This window comes from Manduca sexta, chromosome 26, assembly GCF_014839805.1.
Source record: "Manduca sexta isolate Smith_Timp_Sample1 chromosome 26, JHU_Msex_v1.0, whole genome shotgun sequence".
NCBI classification, from domain to species: Eukaryota; Metazoa; Arthropoda; class Insecta; order Lepidoptera; family Sphingidae; genus Manduca; species Manduca sexta.
The window spans coordinates 16,033,747-16,058,657 of NC_051140.1; the positions used below are offsets into that span (position 1 = coordinate 16,033,747).

At 34.9% G+C, this 24,911-nt stretch overlaps 1 protein-coding gene across 1 annotated transcript in view; it reads right to left on the reverse strand.

Moving 5' to 3' along the window:
* Positions 1 to 2,033: 2,033 nt before the first annotated feature.
* LOC115450833 (bifunctional 3'-phosphoadenosine 5'-phosphosulfate synthase) overlaps positions 2,034 to 24,911 on the reverse strand; it is a 32,630-nt gene continuing 9,752 nt past the window's right edge. The window contains exons 2-14 of the mRNA XM_037443170.1: positions 20,925 to 21,099; positions 18,704 to 18,876; positions 11,286 to 11,423; positions 8,893 to 9,012; positions 7,372 to 7,512; positions 7,072 to 7,134; positions 6,360 to 6,548; positions 5,605 to 5,760; positions 5,075 to 5,180; positions 4,383 to 4,525; positions 3,738 to 3,899; positions 3,073 to 3,181; positions 2,034 to 2,703 (exon numbers count right to left, since the gene is read on the reverse strand). Coding sequence (XP_037299067.1) covers positions 2,594 to 2,703; positions 3,073 to 3,181; positions 3,738 to 3,899; positions 4,383 to 4,525; positions 5,075 to 5,180; positions 5,605 to 5,760; positions 6,360 to 6,548; positions 7,072 to 7,134; positions 7,372 to 7,512; positions 8,893 to 9,012; positions 11,286 to 11,423; positions 18,704 to 18,876; positions 20,925 to 21,099 — 1,785 coding nt within the window. The 3' untranslated portion in view covers positions 2,034 to 2,593. The remainder of the gene's footprint in view (positions 2,704 to 3,072; positions 3,182 to 3,737; positions 3,900 to 4,382; positions 4,526 to 5,074; positions 5,181 to 5,604; positions 5,761 to 6,359; positions 6,549 to 7,071; positions 7,135 to 7,371; positions 7,513 to 8,892; positions 9,013 to 11,285; positions 11,424 to 18,703; positions 18,877 to 20,924; positions 21,100 to 24,911) is intronic.

The window sequence follows — 24,911 nt, forward strand, 5'->3', positions numbered from 1 at the left end:
GAACACAACCGTGGTTACACACTGCTTTTTGGCGATACAAATAGACATTGCGGTGGTACTATCCAGGCGGACTCTCACATGCGAGAGACCTATCAGTAAGCGAGAGTTATATTTGTCGCGATTTCCTAGGTTTAGGGCCGTTCAAGTATTACGTAACGCAATTTGGAGTAGAGGGGGGGGGGGGGTGGTTTCGTATAATGCGTTATGTAAAATTGGATTTTTTTATTTAAATTAATAACAAAGGTATTTTAGCGATTTTCCGGTAAGTACTTAAGTACTTAAGCGGCGATAGCCTAGTTGGGTGTGGAACGGACTGCCAAGACGAATGTCCGCAGGTTCAAATCCCAAGGGCACACACCTCTGACTTTTCAAAAAAATCATGTGTGTATTCTTTGTGAATTTATCGTTCGCTTTAACGGTGAAGGGAAACATCGTGTGGAAACCTGCACATCTGACAAGTTCTCTGTAGGATTTTCGAAGGTGTGTGAAGTCTACCAATCCGCGCTAGGCCAGCGTGGTGGACTAAGGCCTAATCCCTCTCAGTAGAGGAGGCCCGTGCTCAGCAGTGGACAAGTATATAATACAGGGCTGATATTATTATTATATACTTAAGTACTTTGCGAAAAAAAATCTAATTTTAGAGTTACATAACTTTTTGTAGAGTTACGGGGGCGTACAGGAACACGTTACGGCGCGTTACATTGGGGGGTTGGGGTTCTCAAAAATCTTCAAAAATTGCGTTACGCAATACTTGAACAGGCACTTTCCTTTGCATTCAATTAACTTTCAATACCAAATTTATTTATTTCTTCACTATGTCAAATACCCTATTGCGTAGAGGACGAAAGACACTGCAGTAGACGCAGTAATTACGGATTAATATATTTTGAGCTTAAAGGCAAACGATATACCCAGTTCAATTTGTAATAGATAAATATTTCGCACAATTTTACCAAGGAAATCTATCTTAGGTGTCCCGGTGTTGCCGAGCGGTTTCTGACTAATTACACAGCGCTTTGGCAAACAGGTTACCTACTATTAAGTTGTCCCTCTGAACCATAGACGACCAAAACTCCAATGGAAAATGGTTGCGATCATGGGCGCCGCTAAGATTACTTTTACGGAGGTGCATCTGCATAAGTAGGTACTACATAATATCCAAATTTACATTTTTTTAAAATAAGCCGCGCGGGTATTTGTTATGCTAAACCATAATAAAACCTCTGTGGTCGAAAGTTCTGATTTTCATTCTGTTATTTTTATTGTGATTTGTTCCGGAGAGGTCTTGTACCCCCCTCCCGGCTCCCACGGTTGCGATGTTAGCCTTAGAAATAAGAAGTGATTAGGAAAGGGTGGAGTTATTTGGGCTTTTGGATATTTTACTATGCGATATAACAGCAAGTTGTCACTTTCAAGAGATTTTCTTGTAAACTGGTACATTCAACCCCTAGAGAATATGTCTAGAGCGTGGCTTTATAAATTAGAAAATGCACCTGAACCTTGATACAGGCGCCTTCTATCGCACTATTGGCGACGTTGTTGACTACACGAAGGCAGTTACTATTTTAACCGGCTTCAAAAAGGAAGGAGGGGGTTTTCAATTCGATGTAATTCAATAAAAATTGCTGTCTACGCTAATTAGATTAGCAAGTAATTTTAGCTATACTCATGACCAAATATACAAAAACAATGTTTTATTCTAATTAGGCAAAATTATTAATTACTTAATTAAGTAACCAGTATAAGTAATATTAAAACTTTTTTTTGGTTTTAGCGTTATTTGTAGGCGGCTTAATTTTCTTAATAAAATTTAATACGACGAAATTTTAAAGGCAGAAATATCCATGATTATTAATTATTTTTACATTTTTCTTTCAACTGCGAGAACTAATCACTAACTAGACGTGAATTTAAATTCTTTACTTGCCAATACTTGTTTAGTTACCCAGATTAAAGGTGAAACAAAATGTATGAAAATGGACCTTGAGGTATCGCCTTAAGCAATTTTGTCGTGGAGTGAAATAAAATAAATATGCATTTAATACTATTTATTTGTATATTAAATATGTCGCTTTAGAAGCACCGTGATTCACTATTATTACAACAGTTTATATTAAACCTCTTACACGTTAACAATACGTCCCGATAACATTACGAATAAAACATGATCTAACAGATATAATACAAAAGCAATACATTTTCAGCAATTAATTACAAGTCAAAAAACGCAAATGGAATGTGTACGTGTACACAAATCTATAAAATGTCACATAGGAATGTAAATCTTATTCTAAAATATAATAAAAGCTAAAATATCAAACAAAATATATTGCACTCATCGCACCAAAAATTTTAAGTACGCAACAGTGGAATAAATACTGTGAGTTTGTGCGAAATATCGTTTTTCCTTCAATTCCAGAGCTATAATTTATCCACAGATAATGTAAAATGTACTAATAATATTTTAATATCTATTTAGGTCATACCTTATCTTTTTTAATTAATATAATAACATACAATAATTAAATCTGGAATACAACCCCAACAATAATTTAATATTAGGTGCACGTTATCCTATACTTGTCAGGTTGTATTAGTTGGTGTCCATCTTGGATTTAAGTGATTGGTAGTATTCTGACAGCACTTTCCACGCTGTTGGGGCCATGAAGCCTTTGGGCGGCTCCTTGCCTGCTCTGGCGAGTCCTGTAAATAATTAATTCAATAATACAGATATGGCACAATTAGTAAAAAAGTAAGTGCTTCTAAAATCTTTATACCAACAAAAATCAATTACAAATTTTACGACTAAAAAAGACAAAATAAAAGTGAATTCATGTTAAATCTAGAACTATGTGGGAGTCTGACCATGTCCTGGATTAAAACATGAGCTACTATTTATTCCAGTGATTCGCTCCCATTGGAAATAATGGATTTTTAAATATATAGCGCTGGCGTCCTCCGACGTTCTACGGGTGATGCTATCAATTGCTACAGTGATTTGGGGATTTTTGTAACAAGAAAAGTCTATATCGCGGGCGAAGCAGCAAGCGATACCTAGTAGCGTTAAATTACCTCTCATCCTAGTCCCGGAGATGAAGTCAAAGTCCTCTTTGCGGGTAGGATCGAAGAACGCCATTTTGCCAACAGACGTGTCATAAGCGGCGACGCGGAATGGAATAATCTGGAAAAAAATACAAAAGTAAGAAATATTTTACTAGCGTGACTTTGCAGCACGCGCAAACTTTCTTTCCTTATAAAAAGAATAAAAGGTAGCTTAGTTATGGTGGGTGTAGTGTATTTTCCACAAACCTCCCAAACCTTCTTTTTTGTTTGGTAAATTCAGCAACACAGACGAAATATAAATATTAAACTATTTTTCGAATTTCATCGCGGATTTTATATTTTAATTTTCTTTTGACGTTTCGAAGACCTTGCAGCCTTCATGGTTACGAGGTGTTGGTCATCCGCAGCCAAAGTTACAAGTACAGGTAATTTAAAAAAAATATAACAAAAAAAAACACATCGAGTAATCGTTTTGTTCAGGCCGGCGGCAACTGTTAATTTAGTAGTTAGACTTGGACTTGTAGAATAGTTTCTACAAGACATCATAACCAGTTATATTGCTATTGTTGTAATATTATAAATTTCACTCTTTACCAATTGGCACACCATTCAATGTGATGCACATCAGTAATTATATACTCTATGCTGTAAATCATCAGCTGTACAATACATACCTCAAGATCGTTGAGTCCCGGCGCGGCCTTGAGCACCATGGCGCCGTGTCGCGGGTCGTACAGGTCGCCGCCGCCGGCCGGGTGCGGCAGCCCCGCCGGGTCGCGACCCACTATGTAGTGGTTGGCGCCCGCGTTCATACGGCATTTGGCGTGCCATTGCACCTGGGCAGTGCAAAAACAAATGTATCAAGCTTTCTGAATAAGTCACTGTATACACAAATATACAGTTTGGTATGTATTTGAAACGTTATACATATTATATTTTTATTATAATAAAGTAAATCTTACGTCATATTTAAATTGTTAAAGGCATAATCAGACTTTCGATAATATTCCCCAATATTATTTTCGTCCCACGACTACATGATAATTCTTTATTTTATTCTAAAATAAATAACGAAATATACATCACGAATCCTACCAATAAACATGTTCAATATTAACCATTGTACTACCTCGGCGGGCAAAACGATATTGAAGTTTTCTGTTCAGAATTGCTCCGTAGCCTGGAATATGTACCTAATATGGCTCTAGGCTAGCATCCCCTATCACATGAGACGGAACACACATGACAAAAAGTAGGTGTCCTGGTAGCAGCTTTGCCTATTCCTACGAGGATAAAAGCGTGGTGTTTTTTTTTATTACCTCGGTCGGTCCGGCGTACATCATGGGCGAGGGGAAGATAGCCAGCACTGTAGAGTTGGGGTCTAACACTCCCTCATTCAACACGGCTTTGTGTTGGTTGATGCGCACCTCCAGCGGAACGTCGTCATCTTTAGTCCAGCCACCTAAAAAAAAAAAGAAAAATATTTACTTATGTATGTGTTCATTTACCGCCATAATAATAACCACATGATTCACAATGAGATGCAGTTATTTTCATCAATTCTTACTTTTAAGTAATTCACTGACTTCGTTGACCTTTCAAGCGTGGTAATAGAATATTATGATAAATTAGTAAATAAAAATTATAAAATATCAAACACATTTTACCGAATGTTTCGAACGACTGAAAGGATAAATTTTTTTTTTTTTTTTTGATGCTGACTTACGTTTGTTAGCCTGGCAAGGGCCGGCTTATACAAACACACCGGTCTTGCGGGTGCGTGCTTTAGGCACTGCGAGCCCTTAAGTGACCATGCTGAGGGAAAGGATAAAAGAAAGAAAGAATAATTTATAATAGCGGTGTATGCGCTCACATGTATTGTCTTTCGACAAATCACGTGGTCTCTCAACCAATGACAATCATCAAAATAACCATCGACTTACGAGTCGCGTTTTTTGTGGACATACTATCGGGCTGGGATTGTTTACTTATGATTTTCAATTAAACGTACCGAGCGGATGCAGAAGGAGTACAGGCTTCTTGAATCCCCTCTCGACGAGTTGACGCTGTGTGTCTTGCATAAGGAGAGCGTGGCCGTTGTGTATAGGATTTCTCAACTACGATAAACAAATAAACATACTTCAATTTTAGGTATAGATATTTTTTAAACGATGGCGCCCCCGCATCATCGATGATTCGGCCATTGTTAAAGTATACAAATCATTGGATCACAAAAGTCCAGATATACAGTAAAAAAATCTTGTAAATTTTCACCTAGATTAGTTCGTACTAATCCAGGTGAAAATGTACAAGATTTCTTTCTATTAGCTGCATAAAGATTATTTAGATTTCGTCAATATTGACTCCATCACCAGTTTGAGTTGAAATTGACACTATACTAAACTTGTAAACGATAATATTAAACTTGGTTTCGGTGCTACAACGATATCGCCTTATTCCCCACGAACTAACTTATCGATATTTACTTTATATTACGAACATATCCTGTCTGTCATATATCAAGCTGATATTAAAATATACCTGGAAAGCAAACACGGCATCAGCTTGCAGTTCCTTGAACTTCTTCCTCAGTTCGTTGGGCGTGAGACGGTACGAGTCCAGTCCGTCGTTCCAACGGATACGCTCAAACACTTCCAGATTACCACCCACCAACCAATCCCCGGAGTCTTTGATCATCTGAAAGATAAGTGTTTGCTGTTATAAAATGATTCTTACTCTCTTGCAGTGAGATATCTAATTGCAATATTAACAAAAAAGTCTTAATAGAGAATACAATATCTAGCACCAGTGTAATCAGTGATTTTGTTCTGATTATAATTATATCAATTATGTTACATCGAATCACTTAATATTTAAAGTTATTACCTAATTTCATTCAAGATTCATTGAGTTTAGCCAGTGTATAACCGATTTCGTTAAATCTGACATTAATTTTTTTTAAATTACAATCGTTGCTTGAGCGGTTAATAATTCTCTATACAATCCAACACATTAGAGAGACGTTTTGATTTAATCGCTGATATGACTTCATATCATCATTGGCTATCCAACCCCAAACTTTTAACTCTTACTTTATACTAATCTATATTAATATATAAAGTTGCAGAGTTTGTTTGAATGTGCTAATCTCAGGTACTAGTAAATCTATTTTGATTTTTTTTTTCAATAGGAAGCTACACCTCTGAGTGCTATAGGCTATTTGTTCCCAGAAAATATGTATCCCGGAAAATGTTTTAACGCGGGTGGAGCCGCAGACAAAAGCTAGCGTTACACACCTTGATGTAAGGGTGTCCGGCGTGGTCGATGCCGAACTGGCGACAGCAGCGCTCCGCTTGCCGGTGCGGGTAGAACTCGGGCGCGCGCAGCAAGTATACCATTCGCAGGTGTCCTCCGGTGAAGATTACAGGGATGTCTACTAAAAAAATTAAATCACGATGTCCTCTGTGATCTATATATGTGTATACCTCATACAAGATACCTCTATATACACATATATAGATCACAGAGGACCCCGTGATTTAATTTTTTTAGTAGACATCCCTGTAATCTTCACCGGAGGACACCTGCGAATGGTATACTGGAATCCCCCTCCTTAGTGACTGTGAAGAAACCGGTGGAGAGTGTAGAAGGACGAGTGAGAGTAGACCGCGATGAGGTAAAGGTAGTGTACAACACCTTACACGATGTACCAAAGAATTTAAAAAGGGTGACGGGTAGAGTATGGATGCGGCCTTTCAAGGACGATATTGGCGCTCACTTGGACAGGCGTACGTTCAGTAATGGACGGCGACGGGCTGATTAATTGTTGCATCACATACAAATTTCACTATTTATTATTTTTAAAATACTATTATCTCCAACCACTAGTAACGAAAAGATCGTAAAGGTTAGCGCGTGAGGTTAACGATTATAAGAGGTATTATACTGTTGGTTATGTAGATTGCACACTAAATGTTATTTCTTTGTTACAAATATTCATGTACTTACTTGCAAATATTCATGTTCCCTCATAAATCCTTTCAACGGATAGGCCCAACCTTCAGACAAAACCTGTAAGAAAACACATATTCTGTAAATTGTACAGTTAAAACTTATTGGTGACATCTATGAAAATAATATATAATAATAATAATACAGTTGGTATGTCCAGCTATAGTTTAACCCGCGACCCCGCTCTTTATTAAACCAATCAAGAATAATGCACAAAAATTTAAAACATTACAAACTTACATATAATTAATATTCGTGAAATTTACTTGATATTAGTACACATTATAAAATTTATACCTGGACCCATTGCAAGTCGAGCGTGGTCAGTTCAATTTGCGGTAGTGTAGCGGCTTCCTCGATGGCGCTTGTGAGTCTGTTGCCGTAGATGAACAACTCCTCAACTTCCGTGAGATGGTTGTCGAAGCGAGGGATGATGCCCTGTGAATAGTTACAAATTTATGTGAATTAATTGAATTATGAGTGATTTGAATGGTTTTAGTGTGAAGTTGGACACGCCATGTAGCTAGACGAAGTGATGATAGCTAGAGTCAGGCGCTGACTAAATGGTGGACAAGACAAGGCAAGCGCAGCGTGGGCCGTTCAGTGGTAAGATGGATCGAAGTAATATCTAAGACATTTTAATATCTGCGGATGGAATCTGGATGCTATTGGTTCTAGACCGAAATGTGGCACGATATGAATGGGGCTTACACCCCAGTAATGGGACACTTCAGATTGTGGATGATGATGACGATATCATTCGAATATGAAACGAATTCGTAAAAATAAAAAGGGCATTGAATATTGGTCCTTCGAGCACATCAATTAGACTTCTATTTTGATACGTGTATAAATTTACACAAAGCGTATGTGTACAAATTTTGGGGGAGGAGTATGTTCAGCAGTAGACTTTAAGTGGTTGATGATAATGATGATGATGATAAATTTACACCGGAGAATAAATATTTTTTTTTATCTTTAACGGATATCAGTTTATCAGATGTTTGCGAGTTGTGGATCACCAAACACTCCAAGTGATACATTAAAATCTTGAATGTTGAGGCCATATTATCAGTATTTCGCTCTTGGCATGAACCCGTACCATAAAGTTGTTATTTTATGTAACTTTTTAATTACTTTTAGTTTTATTCTTTAGCTAAGTTTTTCTCCTCTACGTATCTCGCAATTACAACAGTTCAAGATTTACTTGGTAGGTATTACTAAGCACGCCTCAAGTCGAGCTTGTTAGGGTTTAGCTCAAGAAGTAGTTTTGATACGAATCTCTGGTATAAAAAAAAATAGATCTACCCCAAATTGTGTCTCCACTGTGGTCAATCATTCAAGTCATTATACTTACTCACCAACTTAACACTTGTTCTTTTTATGAATCAAACATGTATAAAGTCATTCAAGAAAGGATTAAACATCGAATGGTGAGTTACAATATATATTTTTTATTATCATCCTAGTTTAATGATCATGATCATGGTGATGATGATGATGATTCTATCTTACATGAGCGATCCTACACGCTTCCTTAAGTGGAGTGATGTTAGTTCACTCGTAAAAAAAAGCTTTAAAATTATGATTGTATAAAAAAAAAATTGTAAGTCTCCAGTATTTTTACTATAAGTAAATGTTAAATATTGATTCTAGTCTTATTTAATATGATAAAAGAACCTCCGTTCGTTATTCATTACACAATAGTAAGCAGATAAGATTATAAAATGATAATTATATATTATTTAACAGACAGTAATTGTTTACGTACAACTTAGTAAAAGTTGTATTTGAAATATTAAAGTATGTAAACGCTACCTCGGATTCAAGCAGGTGTATGACATCCATGGTGGACTCCTCGATGGAGCGGCCCACCGTCTGCACCACCAGCTCAGGCGCCTCGGGCCTCTCATACTCCTGTGTGATGCCTGTGAAACCCTGCAAAAAAGCATACATTGCGTGTTTTTTATAATTGTAGTTAACATCAGCATGAAAACTGATAAAGTCGACTTTAGCAAGTCATTTTATTTTTTTCTAAACAATAAGAGGCAAGCCAACTTGTAAATATTGAAGCTTGCAAAACTTGCAGCGAGTCGTATGAGTATAAAACTATTAAAATAATATATACACACATCTAGAAGTTCTACGCGATATAGATATATGAAAAATGTATGTGAATACTTGATGGTCAACTTAGCAGTTAAACGTCGAGACGAGCAAACTGTTTGCGCACGTCACGATTTAGAAATAAAAAAAAACACTCTTCCTCATACACAATACATATAGAAATGAATCCACATGTTTAAAACAATTGAATTGATTTTCGAGAAGGACCTAATAAAAACAACTTTAACAATTGATATCAAATAAAACAAAAAACACAGTAATACATTTGCAAACATTATTTAATTTTCCAGAGTTTTGTTTCATTAAAGCTGTTGATATATAAAAGCAAAATGTAAGTGTATTATTTTTATGATGGCAGTATTCTAGTGGGAATTTCAAGATACCGATAGTGCGTGAGTGAAAGGAGACTTTTATTTATCTGAACATATTATTGCAACACAATTATTATAAAGATGACGTCACATTCCACATACTTTACAATAAGATAATTATCTTTTATCTTAGTGCATAGCTTACGAAATATTCTGACAACACAGCGCAAATTTATCAGAGGTAGTTGAAACAACCGTATAAAACAATTATTGCATCAATAAACACAATTATTCTACACCAATCTATAATGAACATTCGCCATCATAGCACCCAGCAACGACTATTATTTCTGTTTAGGGGTGACCTTACAAATATAAGAATCTAAAGTAATATAATGCTTAATGTACCTTATAACATACATAATTAGGTACACTATTAACAGCCACCAACAACTTATTTTTTAATTCTAATAATATTACTTAGTAAAGTTCATTGCTCTATTAACTTATAGAATCAACGCAATCATAAATAATGCAATTAATAAACACTCTACAAAGTATACTAATACATAAGTAAGTATACTGCGCATTTATATACCATACTTGAACTAGCAATTAGCTATAAATGTATAAACAAGTGTACACGCGTTAGACGAGCAAGGTTGACTAGTTTCGATGTAATCCACGTTTATTAGAAGACATATTTATGTATTTATTAAAAGCCACGTAGCTTCATTCTAGAACATTCCACCATCAAGTCGATATGGCACTCTCGTATCAGTTCAGAGGCGGGTTTATCTATTGTACGGGCGCACTGTGTTAGGAGCGTCAGACACGACACCTTCATAGAGACATGCGTCGCTCGCGACACTGGCGCTCTCAAACAACCAGCGTCCGAGCTAAGGCCAGCGAGCGGCTTCTTTACTTTACACAATAACTTTGGATTTAATATTAAGTATCAAATGTATTGAAAATTACATTGTGTCCTAGGGGGCTCGAAGGAATTGATTGCACACGGGCGACACAAGAGCTAGAGCCGCCTCTGTATCAGTTCTTTAAGATTCAATGTCCAGCACATTTTTAACTATCTCTAAGCCTATTGGTTCAGAATATTACACTCATACTATTAGTCTGTAAATCAAAATGTCAATTGATGCAATAGTCTTTTATATTTTTTTTTTTCGTGGAGTAAACACGCCTTGTCGCTACCACCACTTCAGGGGTGAAAGGAACGGTTACGTTGGTTTTACCGGTCTTACGGCCCAGTGACCCCAAAACGTCCGCCGAAAATATCGCAAGGATTATTGTTCAGTATCATTTGAACTATATATTACTAACTAGTAAGAATGAATTAACCAGTCAACGTTCTAGACGAAATGCTAAGAAACTAAATAATATGTTTAATAATAAATATAATGTCAGCCCTGTATTATATACTTGCCCACTGCTGAGCACGGGCCTCCTCTACTACTGAGAGGGATTAGGCCTTAGTCCACCACGCTGGCCTAGTGCGGGTTGGTAGACTTCACACACCTTCGAAATTCCTATAGAGAACTTCTCAGATGTGCAGGTTTCGTCACGATGTTTTCCTTCACCGTTAAAGCGAACGATAAATTCACAAAGAATACACACATGATTTTTTAGAAAAGTCAGTGGTGTGTGCCCTTGGGATTTGAACCTGCGTACATTCGTCTTGGCAGTCCGTTCCACACCCAACTAGGCTATCGCCGCCCTATGTTTACAATAATATGTTTACCGACATTGAAAGCGTACCTTAATCTGTCCTTCCCTCGCCTTCTTGTATAGGCCCTTAGTGTCTCGTTGTTCGCACACTTCCAACGGTGTGTCAATGAACACTTCGAAGAACGGCAGGTCGGAGTCAATGTGGATGCGACGTGCTACTTCACGATCCTGAAAAAAAAAAGACATTTATGTTGATTTGGATGAAAAAAAAACTTATGTATATTAATTTATGGTTCAAAATCAATAGGAGACCGGCCTATGCTTGATTTTGTACATTATTCTATATGTAATGGTTAATAATACGAAAAAGAAGCACTCCTGCGAAAACTGCATAAAAATTGGTTAAAAAATGAGCGAGCAATGCATATTTAAAATATTGTAATGTACAGAAGTGGGCGCGATGTGGGGATATCGCTTCATCTCTTTCTTTAACCCGCGTCGGAATTCCCGATGACGTCACATGTGGGTATTTCGTCTCTTTTCTGTTTCTTGTAAATTACCCTTTCCACCGAAATTCAAAGACTGATAACTTGTTGATTTTTTACCGGATTTTAATAATTCTTTCTGTGTTATAATTTATATTATGTAAATATTTGATAATAGTAAAGAACAAAAATGAGTCCGGTACCCTATTATAACAATATTATCTTGTGTTAAGAGCGTTTACGTGCCGCGCGTGAAGTCAACTATAGGTAATTCTTCGCAAAATTCACTCACACAGAGCCGTTGCGTAGCTGTGTGCGTAGAGTTAGCGCGTCGGCTATCTTTATAGTCAGACCAACCAATTTTGATCTTTTCGCTTTAATTATCTAATTGGAATGTAACTTATGATTTATGAATTTATGATAAATGAAGAATTCTATTATTAAATATATAAGAATTCATCATGAAATAGTTTATATGTATCATTTTGTAATTATAAAAAAAAATAAACATTTTTAACAAATTTTAACGGCAATTTTACAAATTGTTTTTTTCACTTTTAAATGCAAATGCATTTGCATTTAGAAAGTACCCTTTAGTAAAGTGGAGCTCATCATGAAGCCGAAAGATAGGCACCAGAACTCCGTAATCAGACAATAAATCAGGAAAATTACTGTGCTACGATGTTTATAATGGACCACATAATTACTCCATAGATCTGCAGTTTTTAATATTTAGCGTATTGAAAGTTTAAATTAAGTCATTAGAAATCACATATTGGAATTTATATTTTGAGTCAGAAGGTGTATGTAATGAGATGTCATTTTTAGGTGTATAACTAAAAAGTGAGAAATAAAAGACTTCTTTTTCCGGAAGTTGGTTATATTTTTGGATAGTTTTTTTTTTAATAGGTATTGCTATATATCATATCAGAAACGATCACGATGGAGGAAAATGGCGTCAGATTTCTGTAACCACCCCTCCCCTACCGACTACTGCAGTCGCCCACCTACTAACCACAGAGCGCGCTGGTGCTACCGTGGCCCGCACGATTCTAATAGTTGGCCGCCAATACAGCGGGTACCGCATACAACCGCGCACCCCGCGGGCGTAAAACGAGTTTTGAAATGTGCGTTTAGTCCATTGAAATGTTACAATTTAAGGACCGAATATTGCATTTCTTGGAGGACACAATTTTATTTTTGGGCCATGTGTGGGGGGTCAATAGAAGCTTAACCTCAAGTTTGTGGGGTCGCCACCCTTGTCCTCCGGCCGCTATCTTGGAAAAAGGGGTGAAAACACTTTTTTCGCGATATCTCGGAAACTATACGCCTTACAAAATTTTTGTAAAGCCATAATTTGTAGCAAATTGTTTTGCCTGCAAATATGTTTTTTTTTCTCCTTTATCCCCAAATGGTAACTCATACCTTTTCTACCTGCATAACATTCGATAAGTTAAATTTGGTAAGTTCTATGGCAAAGAAAAGAGTTAGGAATAAATAAGTAAAGTTGTACGAATTTAACAAAAATTTGTAATAATATATTTACAATAAAAAAAATCAAAAATAAGTTAAACATTTTGTTTCGACCGGATTCTCATGAGCATTGACGAACCCGGTAAACTTTGGAGCGCTGTAACAGCGTTTTAAATGAATGAAATAAAAAAAAATTATAGGGAACAATTTTCCTCAAAAGATCATTTACAAGTTAGTTTGAGGTAATTTTTTTGTAAAATGTAAAAAAAAAAGTTATAGAGCAAAAAATAAAACTTTTATAAACATTTTCTCACATTTTTGCTTATAACTTCTTTAATTTTTAATTTAGGGCAAAAAGTTATATAAACATATTTGTAGGCAAAACAATTTGCTACAAATTATGACTTTATAAAATTTATGTAAGACGCATAGTTTCTGAGATATCGCGAAAAAAGTGTTTTCACCCCTTTTTCCATGATGGCGGCCAGGGGACAAGGGGGGCGACCTCACAAACTTGAGATTAAGCTTCTATTGACCCCCGACACATGTTCTAAAAATAAAATTGGGTCCTCTAAAAATACAAAGCTCATGTAACATTTCAATGGGCTAATTGTTTTTAGCTTAAGGTTCAATTTTTTCCTTCGAGTAACTATGCTCAAGTGTTTAATGAGTAAAAAAAAGCAACAACCATACTACAGACGCATGTTATAACATTAGTACATCAATCTTTTAGCTTTTGCTTTAGCCGAAGTTTCAGCGTTGTTACGTTTCCTTTTCTTGCCTAGAAATAGCTTTACTTCCCATTGTGTCTGAAACATAATAATATAATAATAATTTATAGTAACTACTAAAATTATTGTCAATCATTAAAGAAAAAATATTTTACTTACTAAAGTACTAAGATGTGGCAATCACTGTATACACGTGACTATTTTTTCTACGCACAGCAAAGTCCAACTGGAGTCTCGCCGGAGCGACGAGCGATACGTCCTCTCTCTAGAAAGCCTCAAGGCGGACTAATTTGAAACGATTTGCGCGTTGCGTTTTATAGTGGTATTTAAAATATTTATAGAAAAATAACAGAACTAATTTTGTAGAATTTTTAAATTGTATGTTTTTAAGGAGATGTTCTTCTATTATAGTAATCCAATATTATATTCAATTAAGTAAGATATAGTGATAAAAAAAAAATCATTTAAATGACCAACATTTCTGAAATTTTCGAATTCTTTGAATTTTTATTTCTCATGAATTAAACATAAAAGATATTTTTTCTCTACTAACTTTTTTCTTCAGGATCTTTTTAGTTAGATAAAAATAACATATTGTTATGTTCCTTAGTGGTTTAAGATATTTTGAGCTTCGAAATAGACGTTCGAAGCGCAAATTTGAAAACCTCTGTTCAGTAATCATTAAACAATTTACAAATACTCAATAAATCTAAAAAATTTCTCTACTAACTTTTTAGACAACAAAATTTTCTATAATAATTACTAATTCATATGTTTTTAAAATAATGTTTTGATGGATATTATCTCCTTCGAAAAGTGCTGTTTTTTAGACATACGGCGCGCGGATGCGTAAACGCTCTTAAAGTATTTTACCGGAATTAATTTAATCAAATAAATCTCTTTGAAACCGTGAATGTCCCTGGCATATTAATAGGTTATGATAACCTTTGCTAATGAACTTGCTACCGATGCAAAAAGTCATGGCGAATCCTTTGTCCTTCCACAACGTGAGAGAAAGAAAGCAAGAACCCACCATTTAAGAAATCAGTTCAAACCAGCAAACGTTTAATTTAAATATCTATCAATTATATGACAAACTAGCTTTGGCTAGCGGCTCCGCCCGCGTGAATCACGCGGATAAAATTCGCTTCGATTTTTCGCGGATATAAATCCCACTTTATATTTTCCCGGGATAAAAAGTAGCATATAGCACTCAGAAGTAATGTAGCTTCCTATTAGTTATAAAAATCGATTTAATACTTCCCAAGATTAGCGCAATTAAACATACAAACTCTTCAGCCTTATATATTAGTATAGATTATTCGTACTCCATTAACCTTTGACTGTTACTATCTGGGTAATGAGGAAAACGATAAAAAAATGTAGGTCTTTACAGCAAGTACCAATACTTTTACTTTAGATTTCAATTTTTTATCTTTTGTTTGCGGTTACGTCCTTGTTAAATTTTCACGAAATAATTGTAAGGTCAGGTGGCCCTGTTCATTTGCCGTGCACGTATAAAAATAGTCTTTCATTGTATATAACTAAAGTCTAGAATCCAGTGCATTGATTCAACATGCACTACCCCAGGGTGTAATAGGTATATTATATCGTTTTTGTAAAGCAAAGCAGTTCTTATTTCGTAGATAAAGATGATGCTGTTCCTGCTTACGGACATGCATGGCACAAACCAACAAGGCCTCGCTCAATCTATTCATATAATAGGGTACCGGACTCATTTTTGTTCTTTACTATTATCAAATATTTACATAATATAAATTATAACACAGAAGGAATTATTAAAATCCGGTAAAAAATCAACAAGTTATAAGACTTTGAATTTCGGTGGAAGGGGTAATTAACAAGAAAGAGAAAAGAGACGAAATATCCACATGTGACGTCATCGGGAATTACGACGCGTGCGAAAAAAAGAGATGAAGCGATATCCCCACATCGCGCCCACTTCTGCACATTACAATATTTTAAATATGAATTACTCGCTCATTTTTTAACCAATTTTTATGCAGTTTTCACAGGAGTGCTTCTTTTTCGTATTATTAACAATTACATATAGAATAATGTACAAAATCAAGCATAGGCCGGTCCCCTATTATTAGATGTAAAACAAATGTAATTTTTTGTTTTATCGAGGCACGGCAAAATCATCTCACCGCAGCTGATGGTAAATGTACATAATAAACAATTAAACTTGATTAGATTAATGACTACTGTTTACAATTATTGTATAATATGCGCTCGTATTACGTACAATTGTATCATAATACGTTTACTAGTATATAACTTTATATAATATAGATGCACGCAGATTACTACACAATGATGGTTCTAGAATATTTATATCCGTCAGAATAGCGACCTACCAGTCTGGTTAAAGCCACCAAATTATTCGGCATAAGTCATGATCACAGATGAACAGTGGTGGGGGTGAGCTCGTATATACAAATTAGACGAAAGAACATGGGAATTGTAAACCAATAGACAATGAGCATCAACTAAGGAGCCAATCGTGCGTAACGTCAGCACGTTGGACCTCAAACCGACCAATCAGGAGTGTGCTCACGACTCTTGCCTCCATGTGTACATAGACCTAACCTGTCACATTAGAAAGTGTTCTAGATCATTGGCGCATTGTTATTAATGATAATATAACCAAAATCCAAAAAAAAAAAAAACAATTAATTTGCGTATTCGTCAAATACTCGATGAACGTTAGTTACTAAGTTCCTGTGATACCATATCACATTTCGCTTCTCGCGTATCGATAAATATAAAATTTATTTTCCTCAACACAATATTATATCTAATCGATTCGATTCATATCGTAGTTATTATAAGCGTAAAAATAATAAAACATACATTTGAAACAATTTTCGATATATTTAATTGCTAAATCTATAATATGATATATTGTGCCACATTTTTCTTTCTGTACATTTGGTAGGACTTTGCAAATGACAAGAACAGATCTTTAGTATATTGTGTTAATATTTCAAAGATTATAATTAATATAAAAACATTATTATCGCGACTACAAACATCACACACAATCCAATAGAGTCAATGGACTTAGATCAATATCTACGAAGCAGGATTTTTTATAAATTTCCTTGTTTAGGCCTACCTCAACACAAAAAGCTAAACTTGTTTATATTAATCATCGACTTATTTTTTTTATCATTACCAAAAATAATTTAAATATTTCTACTATGCAATGAATGGAAACGTGTTTATATTTTTTTACTCTTTATAAAATCATACTACAGGGAAGTTAAATACGCCTTTCTACAATCGTTAAAGCTAATAAACAACAAAATGTATGGGAGTGATATATTTAAGCGATAAGTCTACCGATATTTGGTCAACAAAACATTGCTGCGCTGTGACTTAAATTACGTAATGCGCAGGGGCCTTACCACCATCTTTTACAAAACCATCATATTGCAGGAACGTTTTGTTTCAAGCTTAAAGTAATATTACTCAGATTCGTACTATGACCTCATAAAAACAATATTGTTTTACTCCTGCGTAGGGATGGAAAAGAACGAATGATTGTTTATTCCCAGATTTAAGATGGCTAAACATTTTATGTACGTTCCAAGTCACGCATATACTAAACTGTTTAAATAAATATTAAAGTCAGAATAATATATTTTTATGTTAGTTTTATAAGTGCATTGTGAATAAAAATAAATAAGCTGTATAATTATAAAAAAATATCCCTGTGGTTTTAAGCAAACATTTTGGAAATCGGAAGTTTCTTCGGTTATGTATGCGGCGGGAACGGAACGGTTTTACTAATGTCATTAGACCCAAGTTCGCGGTCGCATTTTAAATGTTTATTGTGGCAGTGGTGTAATAAAATATTATTTAATACATTTGTTTATAGTTTAAACTTGATAGTGTCGATATGATGTCAAGCAGCGAGTGAGTATAATATGCTTTAATACTTTATATGCTAAAACAATGAAGTAATCATTGCACAGCGATATTTCGAATACATTTTAAATAATAATTGCCATGAGAAATTTGGTTTAAAACATTCAATAGGTAACATATTAATAAAAAATACAATAAATATGACGAGATACTAGCGTATTATGCCTAGAAATTATATAAAAATCCTAATAGGACCAATATAAAACAAAGAAATCATACATTCATGAGATTTCGACATTGGAATTTCAAGAGGTTTTTTTCATTAAAGTGGTTTGCATTTTTTTGCTACGGCAGAGTTCGGAGAGTTTCGGGGCGACAGCTACAGTTATTATGGGAATATTAATTACTAGCAGCATTGTCTTGCTCTATAAATTCGAAGATTTCGTATTCATTGGCCATCTAAAATCACACCATATTCATAATAATTATGCGCCCTTTTTGGATGATATACCGTTATAACACACATCATGAGTATTTAAAACAGTTACACACCTTTTTTTATATACTTTTGAAGAATATATGAAAGAAAATCGCAAAATAATGTTAAAAAAGTCTTGGAAAAGCAACTTTTATAACACTGCCAAATTTGACATAAGAACAATATTACTTCTGTCTAAAAACACTTCATGGTACGCTATTGAATGAATGATTTACGATGACGTCACACAAAACTGCTCGATAAAACATCATAGTTTTAAGCTTGTTTTAAGCTCGTCATGGTACGAAATTTCTAAGTAAGGCTATAATAAGACTGTTATAAGAGATGGTGGTAAGGCCCCAGGAGTTGATTGGCTGTATGAAGACTCGTCCGTTATTCAACCCAGTTAAAACACGTATTTTACAACACAAGAAATCCATTTACCTCAGCGAAAGGCGACACAAAACTGCACAGGCAGACGACACCGCTGTCGGCGAACAACTTGCCCACTTCGGCCACTCGCCTGATGTTCTCCTCGCGGTCCTCTTTAGTAAAGCCGAGGTTCTTGTTCAGGCCGGTTCTGATGTTGTCACCGTCCAGCCCGTAAGCTGGGATACCTGGACAAGAATTAGAAACATTATTCAACGGTTTAGTTGACCATTTTATTTCTTTTAAAGTTACACGTGTTTATTGGATAATGTAAACAATTAATTTAAAGTAAATTAAGGTGAAAGCTTTTATACCTAAAAGTGCGTGAACGGATTCGCATGAAATTATGTATGAAGATAATTTGAGACCCTGGGAGGGATATACGTTACATTTTATTCCAGGAAAACTCTTTCCCGCGGGCGAATCCGCGAGCAAAACAAATGCTTTTGCATAGAATATAATTATAGAACTAAGATACTACAAATAAGTTATGAGTTATTTAACAATAGACTAATAAAGTTAGTTATTTATTCTGCGTACAATACCGGCACTTAGTAGGATCAAGAATCTAGCCGATATTGGATTAGCTGATTTGCATTTTAAAGCCTCATTACTTAAGTACTATGTTGAATAATGTAAATTGGATAATACATATTGAAGAAAATAATAAAGGATCGGGTGTCCTACATAGTAACGCGTGATTAAATTGCGTGCAACTCGGCACAAATTAACATATTTAGCTGCATGAAGAATCGAATAACCCTTATCTGGGTTACACACGACCGTGTGAAGCAAAATGGTAAACATTTTACATTAATGTGTAAATTTCGTGTCAGTGAATGAATGGGGACATGCGACGATTTTACTTTTATATCCATCTATACATATTATAAAACAAAGTCCCCTTTTCTGTCTGCCTGTATGTTATCGATTTTCTCAAAATCTACTTCACGGATTTTTATGAATCTTAGTATGGAGATAGTTTAAGACCCTGGGAAGGTTATAGGCTACTTTCTATCCCGGGAAAGTATGGAATTTTATCCCGGAAAACTCCTTCACGTGAGCGAAGCGGCGAGAAAAAACTAGTGTATCTATAAAAGAAGTGCTAAATTAAAGTTAAGTATAATAATAAAAAATATGATTAGAATTAGTGCCTCGGTAGCGTTGTTATATTACAGATCGACTGCAGTGTTGAGGCCTCGGGTTCGATCCCCGGGTCTCGCCAATTGATATTGGGTTTTACTACTATCAACCCAGAGTATGAAATTTGTACTCGATATGCCGATAGGCTTGGCCTATCACATTATGGTACGGAATACACACGGCAGACTCGGTGTACCAGTTGTCTACCTCTGCCTATTCCTTCGGAGATAAAAGGCGTGTGTGTGTGTGTGTGTGTTTTTTTTGTTAAGCGGGCAAAGTAAAGTTACTCCGCTAAACCTGATTTTAAGTGGAGTGGGGCCCAATAGAATGTTGATAGACGAGAGATAATTATCACTCGACAGTGGATTCAATTATGCCGGCCTGTGGGAATCGGATATACACAGGCTGATCCCAGAACGCAACATACTTATGTGCCAATATGGCAGGTTTTAACACGTTGTGTACGGTGGGCGCTATCAGGGCGGATAAAATTATATATTTTATCCATTCAAGTACAGAGGCGAGGTTTGTAAAATTAACTGTTTATTTGCATCCGATATCATAAAATTAGTATGAATTACTAAAACCTTAATATAAAAATTAATTACCGGTCGAAAAGTCAAATCGGTACAACCATTATATGCATGATCGTAAATATCCACGGTCAAGATCAAAATCAGACTCAAGTTGAAGGCAACAGAGACTAAAAATGTAACTTACAAGTTACTGTTGATAGATGTGCTTTAGATAACTATACGTAAAACGTACACGGACAAGATCGAAATTTAAATTTCAAAATCAAGTTCAAGGCAACATAGACACTTCAGTAATGTTAGATAAATAATCTTAATTGTAAGTAGAAAAGCAAACGTGGTTAGTATTCAGTAGTTAAGTTATAATGGCGTAGCCAATATGTGCCATACTGTACTTGCAAGTTCTTTGTTTTTATACTGTAATAAGCAGTCGAAGTGTTTATTGTCAAGCAACCCGCTAGCCTCGTCCTTTCATTTTTAAATTTGAAATAAAAAAATATATAACGACCATAATGTCAAAAGGGAGCGTGAAAACTTTATCTAACTATTAAAATACCAACCTTTCGAAACCAGGTAAGCTTCGAGCGCGAACGCTATGCTGGTCTTGCCGGCACCGCTGAGACCTGTGAACCACACCGTGCTGCCTCTAAACGCCCTACTGCCGAGGGCTCTACTCCTCTTGGCTCTGGACACCTGGTGTTTCTGTTCCACCACGTTGGTCGCCACTTGGGCACACTGTAAACAAAAAAGGACTATAGAAGTATCGATATATGTGTTAATTTCTTATGAAGGTAGATGAGTTAATAGATCGATTAGCAGGTGATCAGTCTACTGACGGTAATGTTAGAGGCACGCCTACGCCACTATAAGATGGAAGTAATATCCATCAATGTGAGACATTGGCTATATTAATGAAATAAGTCAATTTAGACGGAACGTGTTTAGACATGTGGATTGTTTTATTGTACAACCACTTAAGGAACATGACTTAAAAGATATACTGAAAGGAACAGATGCCTACTACGTTAAATAGATGAAGTTCTCCCTTTTTTAATTACTATAAATTTGTATTCAAGATAAACTTCCGCATTGTTATGTGTAGTTTCTTTGTAAAGTTACATTAACCTTTTTTCTTTTTTTCATCATGTTTGTTTTAAAAGTAATTGTAAAAAAATACTGGCCTTGTCCTTTTTGTATGAAAAAGTATACAACAGGACTTTTGTTATAAACCTTCATGCATGATTATTTATTGAATATTAAACCTTTACGTTTCAAATCCTATTTATTACTTGGTAGGTTTTTTTTTAAAAATTGCATGAAAACGTAGTAAAGTTTTTCATTGCGCCAAAACCAGGAAAACGATACGCGTTATGCGCTATAAACACCAATCTATGCTTGGATTGGAAAATGCATACAATCAAATTTGACCTTAAACAAAGGTCAAATGTATGTAAAAAAAAGATTTTCATTATATAATTTTTTCCATTAAACTGATCGGTTGTAACATTCATGGTCTTCCTACTTCCTGATTAGGAAAATATAACGAATTCTAGTTTTATTATATTTGCAATAATTTAAGTAAATTTTAAACGATTTTATAATAATATAAACGAGAACGAAACTATTGTGTTTATATTTAGATTGTAAGCGTTCATTTACAATATAATAGTAAAACAATTCAGCACGTTCAATACATTGATTGTTATTTAGTTATTTGTAATGAATATTGTGTAGTATCTACAACTACTCAAATAAATAAATAAATGTTGATCTCTCTGGGATTTCGAAACAAGGTAAGATTTTATGACCTACAGTACATATTTCCTTTAAGTACAAATAAACTTCGACATTCTCACTGCACCTGTTTAGCTCAACTAGCGCTGTGCAGTCCTTGACACTGAAGCAATTGCGACAATTTCCGTCGGTTCACACACAAACAAAACATAAACGTTTATACTTTCAAACTTGTAGTTGAAAGTGTTACTAGTGCTACAGATGTTCACCAAGCTATCTGTCCCATGGTATAATTTGAAACGTCGACATGTTTGCGAAGTCGTATTACACACATTTTTATTTTGACCTGGGCATTGAACCTAAGAGCTTAGCTTTCACAGCCGAAGCATGCTGAAGGTTTTATAGTGATGTTGATCTCTCCATTCCCATCAGTAGAAAATTTTTGATGAAGTAATTAAGTTTTACAACTACTATCTTATCTTGGATCTTGATAATTATGTAAAGATTTTTTCATACATTGAAAACACTTTGTTTATAAAAACCTTGTAGATTGCAATTTGCAAGTAATAGTTTGATATAATTAGTCGTAGTTTAGGCAAATTATGTGTAATTACGTAAACAAAATATGGTGAAGGGTTCAGTATAGCCTTGGCAGCAAATATCTAATTTATGGACAATTATTTAAACTTGCGCTGTGATTCTCGTGACCGCTTTAATATCAAGTAATGCTCTATAATCCTTTGGTAATTTTATGTTTTGAGTGGCGTTGCTACTGTTTGAGTAGGAGTGAGCTTGGAAACCTTATGTATTCTTTATTTTAATTCTGTAATTAATTGCTTTTCGATGGATGCTTGCAAATAACGGCTTTTAATTTTATTATGTATTCTTTTGTGAGAGCCTACCCCAGGCGATAACAAAGATAAGAGGCTATAACAGACTTATTTGCTAACATGCATAGCGTGAGAGACTTACGCTAAAGACCGTGGCTACGAATACTGTGGAAGATTCCAGAAATATTCAAATATAAAAATTACTATATCTTTTAGGAAGAATGCAAAAATAAAACTTAACATTTCACAGTAAATAATATTTGGGTTCGCGATATTCAGCATTTACTAAACTACGTACAATATAGAATAGGAATAAAATACGAAAGTCATCGTTGTTTGTCCGGAAATGTTTGCCTTACAACGGTCTAGTTACGGGATAAAAAAATCTTTATTTCTTACAACAGGCTATAAATCAATTTGAGCAAAAACGGAGTTCGAATATGGGTCAATTAGTAATGGAAACTTAGAAATGCGGTTGTTAGTATAGAGCGGAACAGTTTTGTACATTTTCAATACCTTAAAAGTCGTATAACATCCGCCCGTGTTAATGATGCGTAAAAAATATTAGTAGGGTTTGCATTTAGGACGGTAAAATTAAGAGATACGGTCTAGTATTGCGAAAAATATTTTAAGGACATCATTTTTACGATATTAAACGACAATACAGTCATACATAAGAAAATTAAATATTTCGTAATTATGTTATTTGAGTCTACATTTTTGGTACCTTACAAGACGTATATAGTGACAACGATATATAACAACAGAACATCAAAGTTTTAACAATATGGCGACGTAATGTTTTCCTTTTTTATTTCCCGCGGAAAAAATGCGTTATCGCTACTACGTACAATAAACTAAACTTAACTGTCAACATCTATGACTTAAATGTCATTTAAGATTATGTTCATACTCAGAAGATTGTTCTGAATGTTCACATCTGTTTATTAAAATAGCATCGATCTTAATATGATGACTTTAATCTGACAGCGTCTAAGCTGATATGGCACTTCAGAACGAAACCGAGTTACGTATATCACGGGCTTTAGAGAGCTATAGATCAGTGGCGAAGAGTGAAATTTTTCCAAAGATAACCCGAAGCAAAAAACTATGCTTTAGTTAACATATCGCGGCCAATTTAACAGAAAACAAAGACGAAAAGAACGTAAATAAACCTAAAAGGTAAGCCGGTAGGAATCGGGTTGTATGGACGCTTCACCACTGCTATAGAGTCCACTTGATGAAGGCTCAGTAGTCAGTATGTAAAATGCAGTAATTTATTGTGCATGCATGAATGATTTAACTATTTCGTTCCTAAGAGCTATGTCATTGATCGTTATACGTCGTGGATCTGCCAATATCTAGTCAATTGTTAATGAAACTAAAATAAATCTTGGCATCATTTAATTACATTAGTAACTATTCGCTCATGATATTTATTATAAATCATAATTTCCTTGTAGTATATATAGTACTAGACATAAACGCAATATTTTTATTAAAACCATTCAGAAATCCTTACGATTTGAATGAAGATATAAACATGAAAAATTATTTGGACGTTATTGTTTTACAGCACACTATCAATCAGATTAACACGATGGTACTATCACAGTCGAGATCTATTCATGCCGTAGACAAATACCTATATCGCCTATATCATATCAAAATGTTGTATGGTTAGATTTTATAAAAAAAATAATGCAAACGGTGAAATGTTTACAATTTCTTTCTAAGGATATTTTGCTTGAATCGACACAGAAAAATTATGCCTTTTCCGAAAAAAAAATCATGCATATGCATTTTTACGACAGAGCATATAAAGTTTAATTTCAAAAAAATTACGCATCAATTATAAGGACCTGCTAATTAGTGCTCATCTGTCATTGGTTAAGAGTTAACAAAGCAGTTAAGAGTTTATTGCACCGTTTGTTATTCTCAACCGTTAACAGTGATAATGCGTAGAAACGTATTGTGACAATT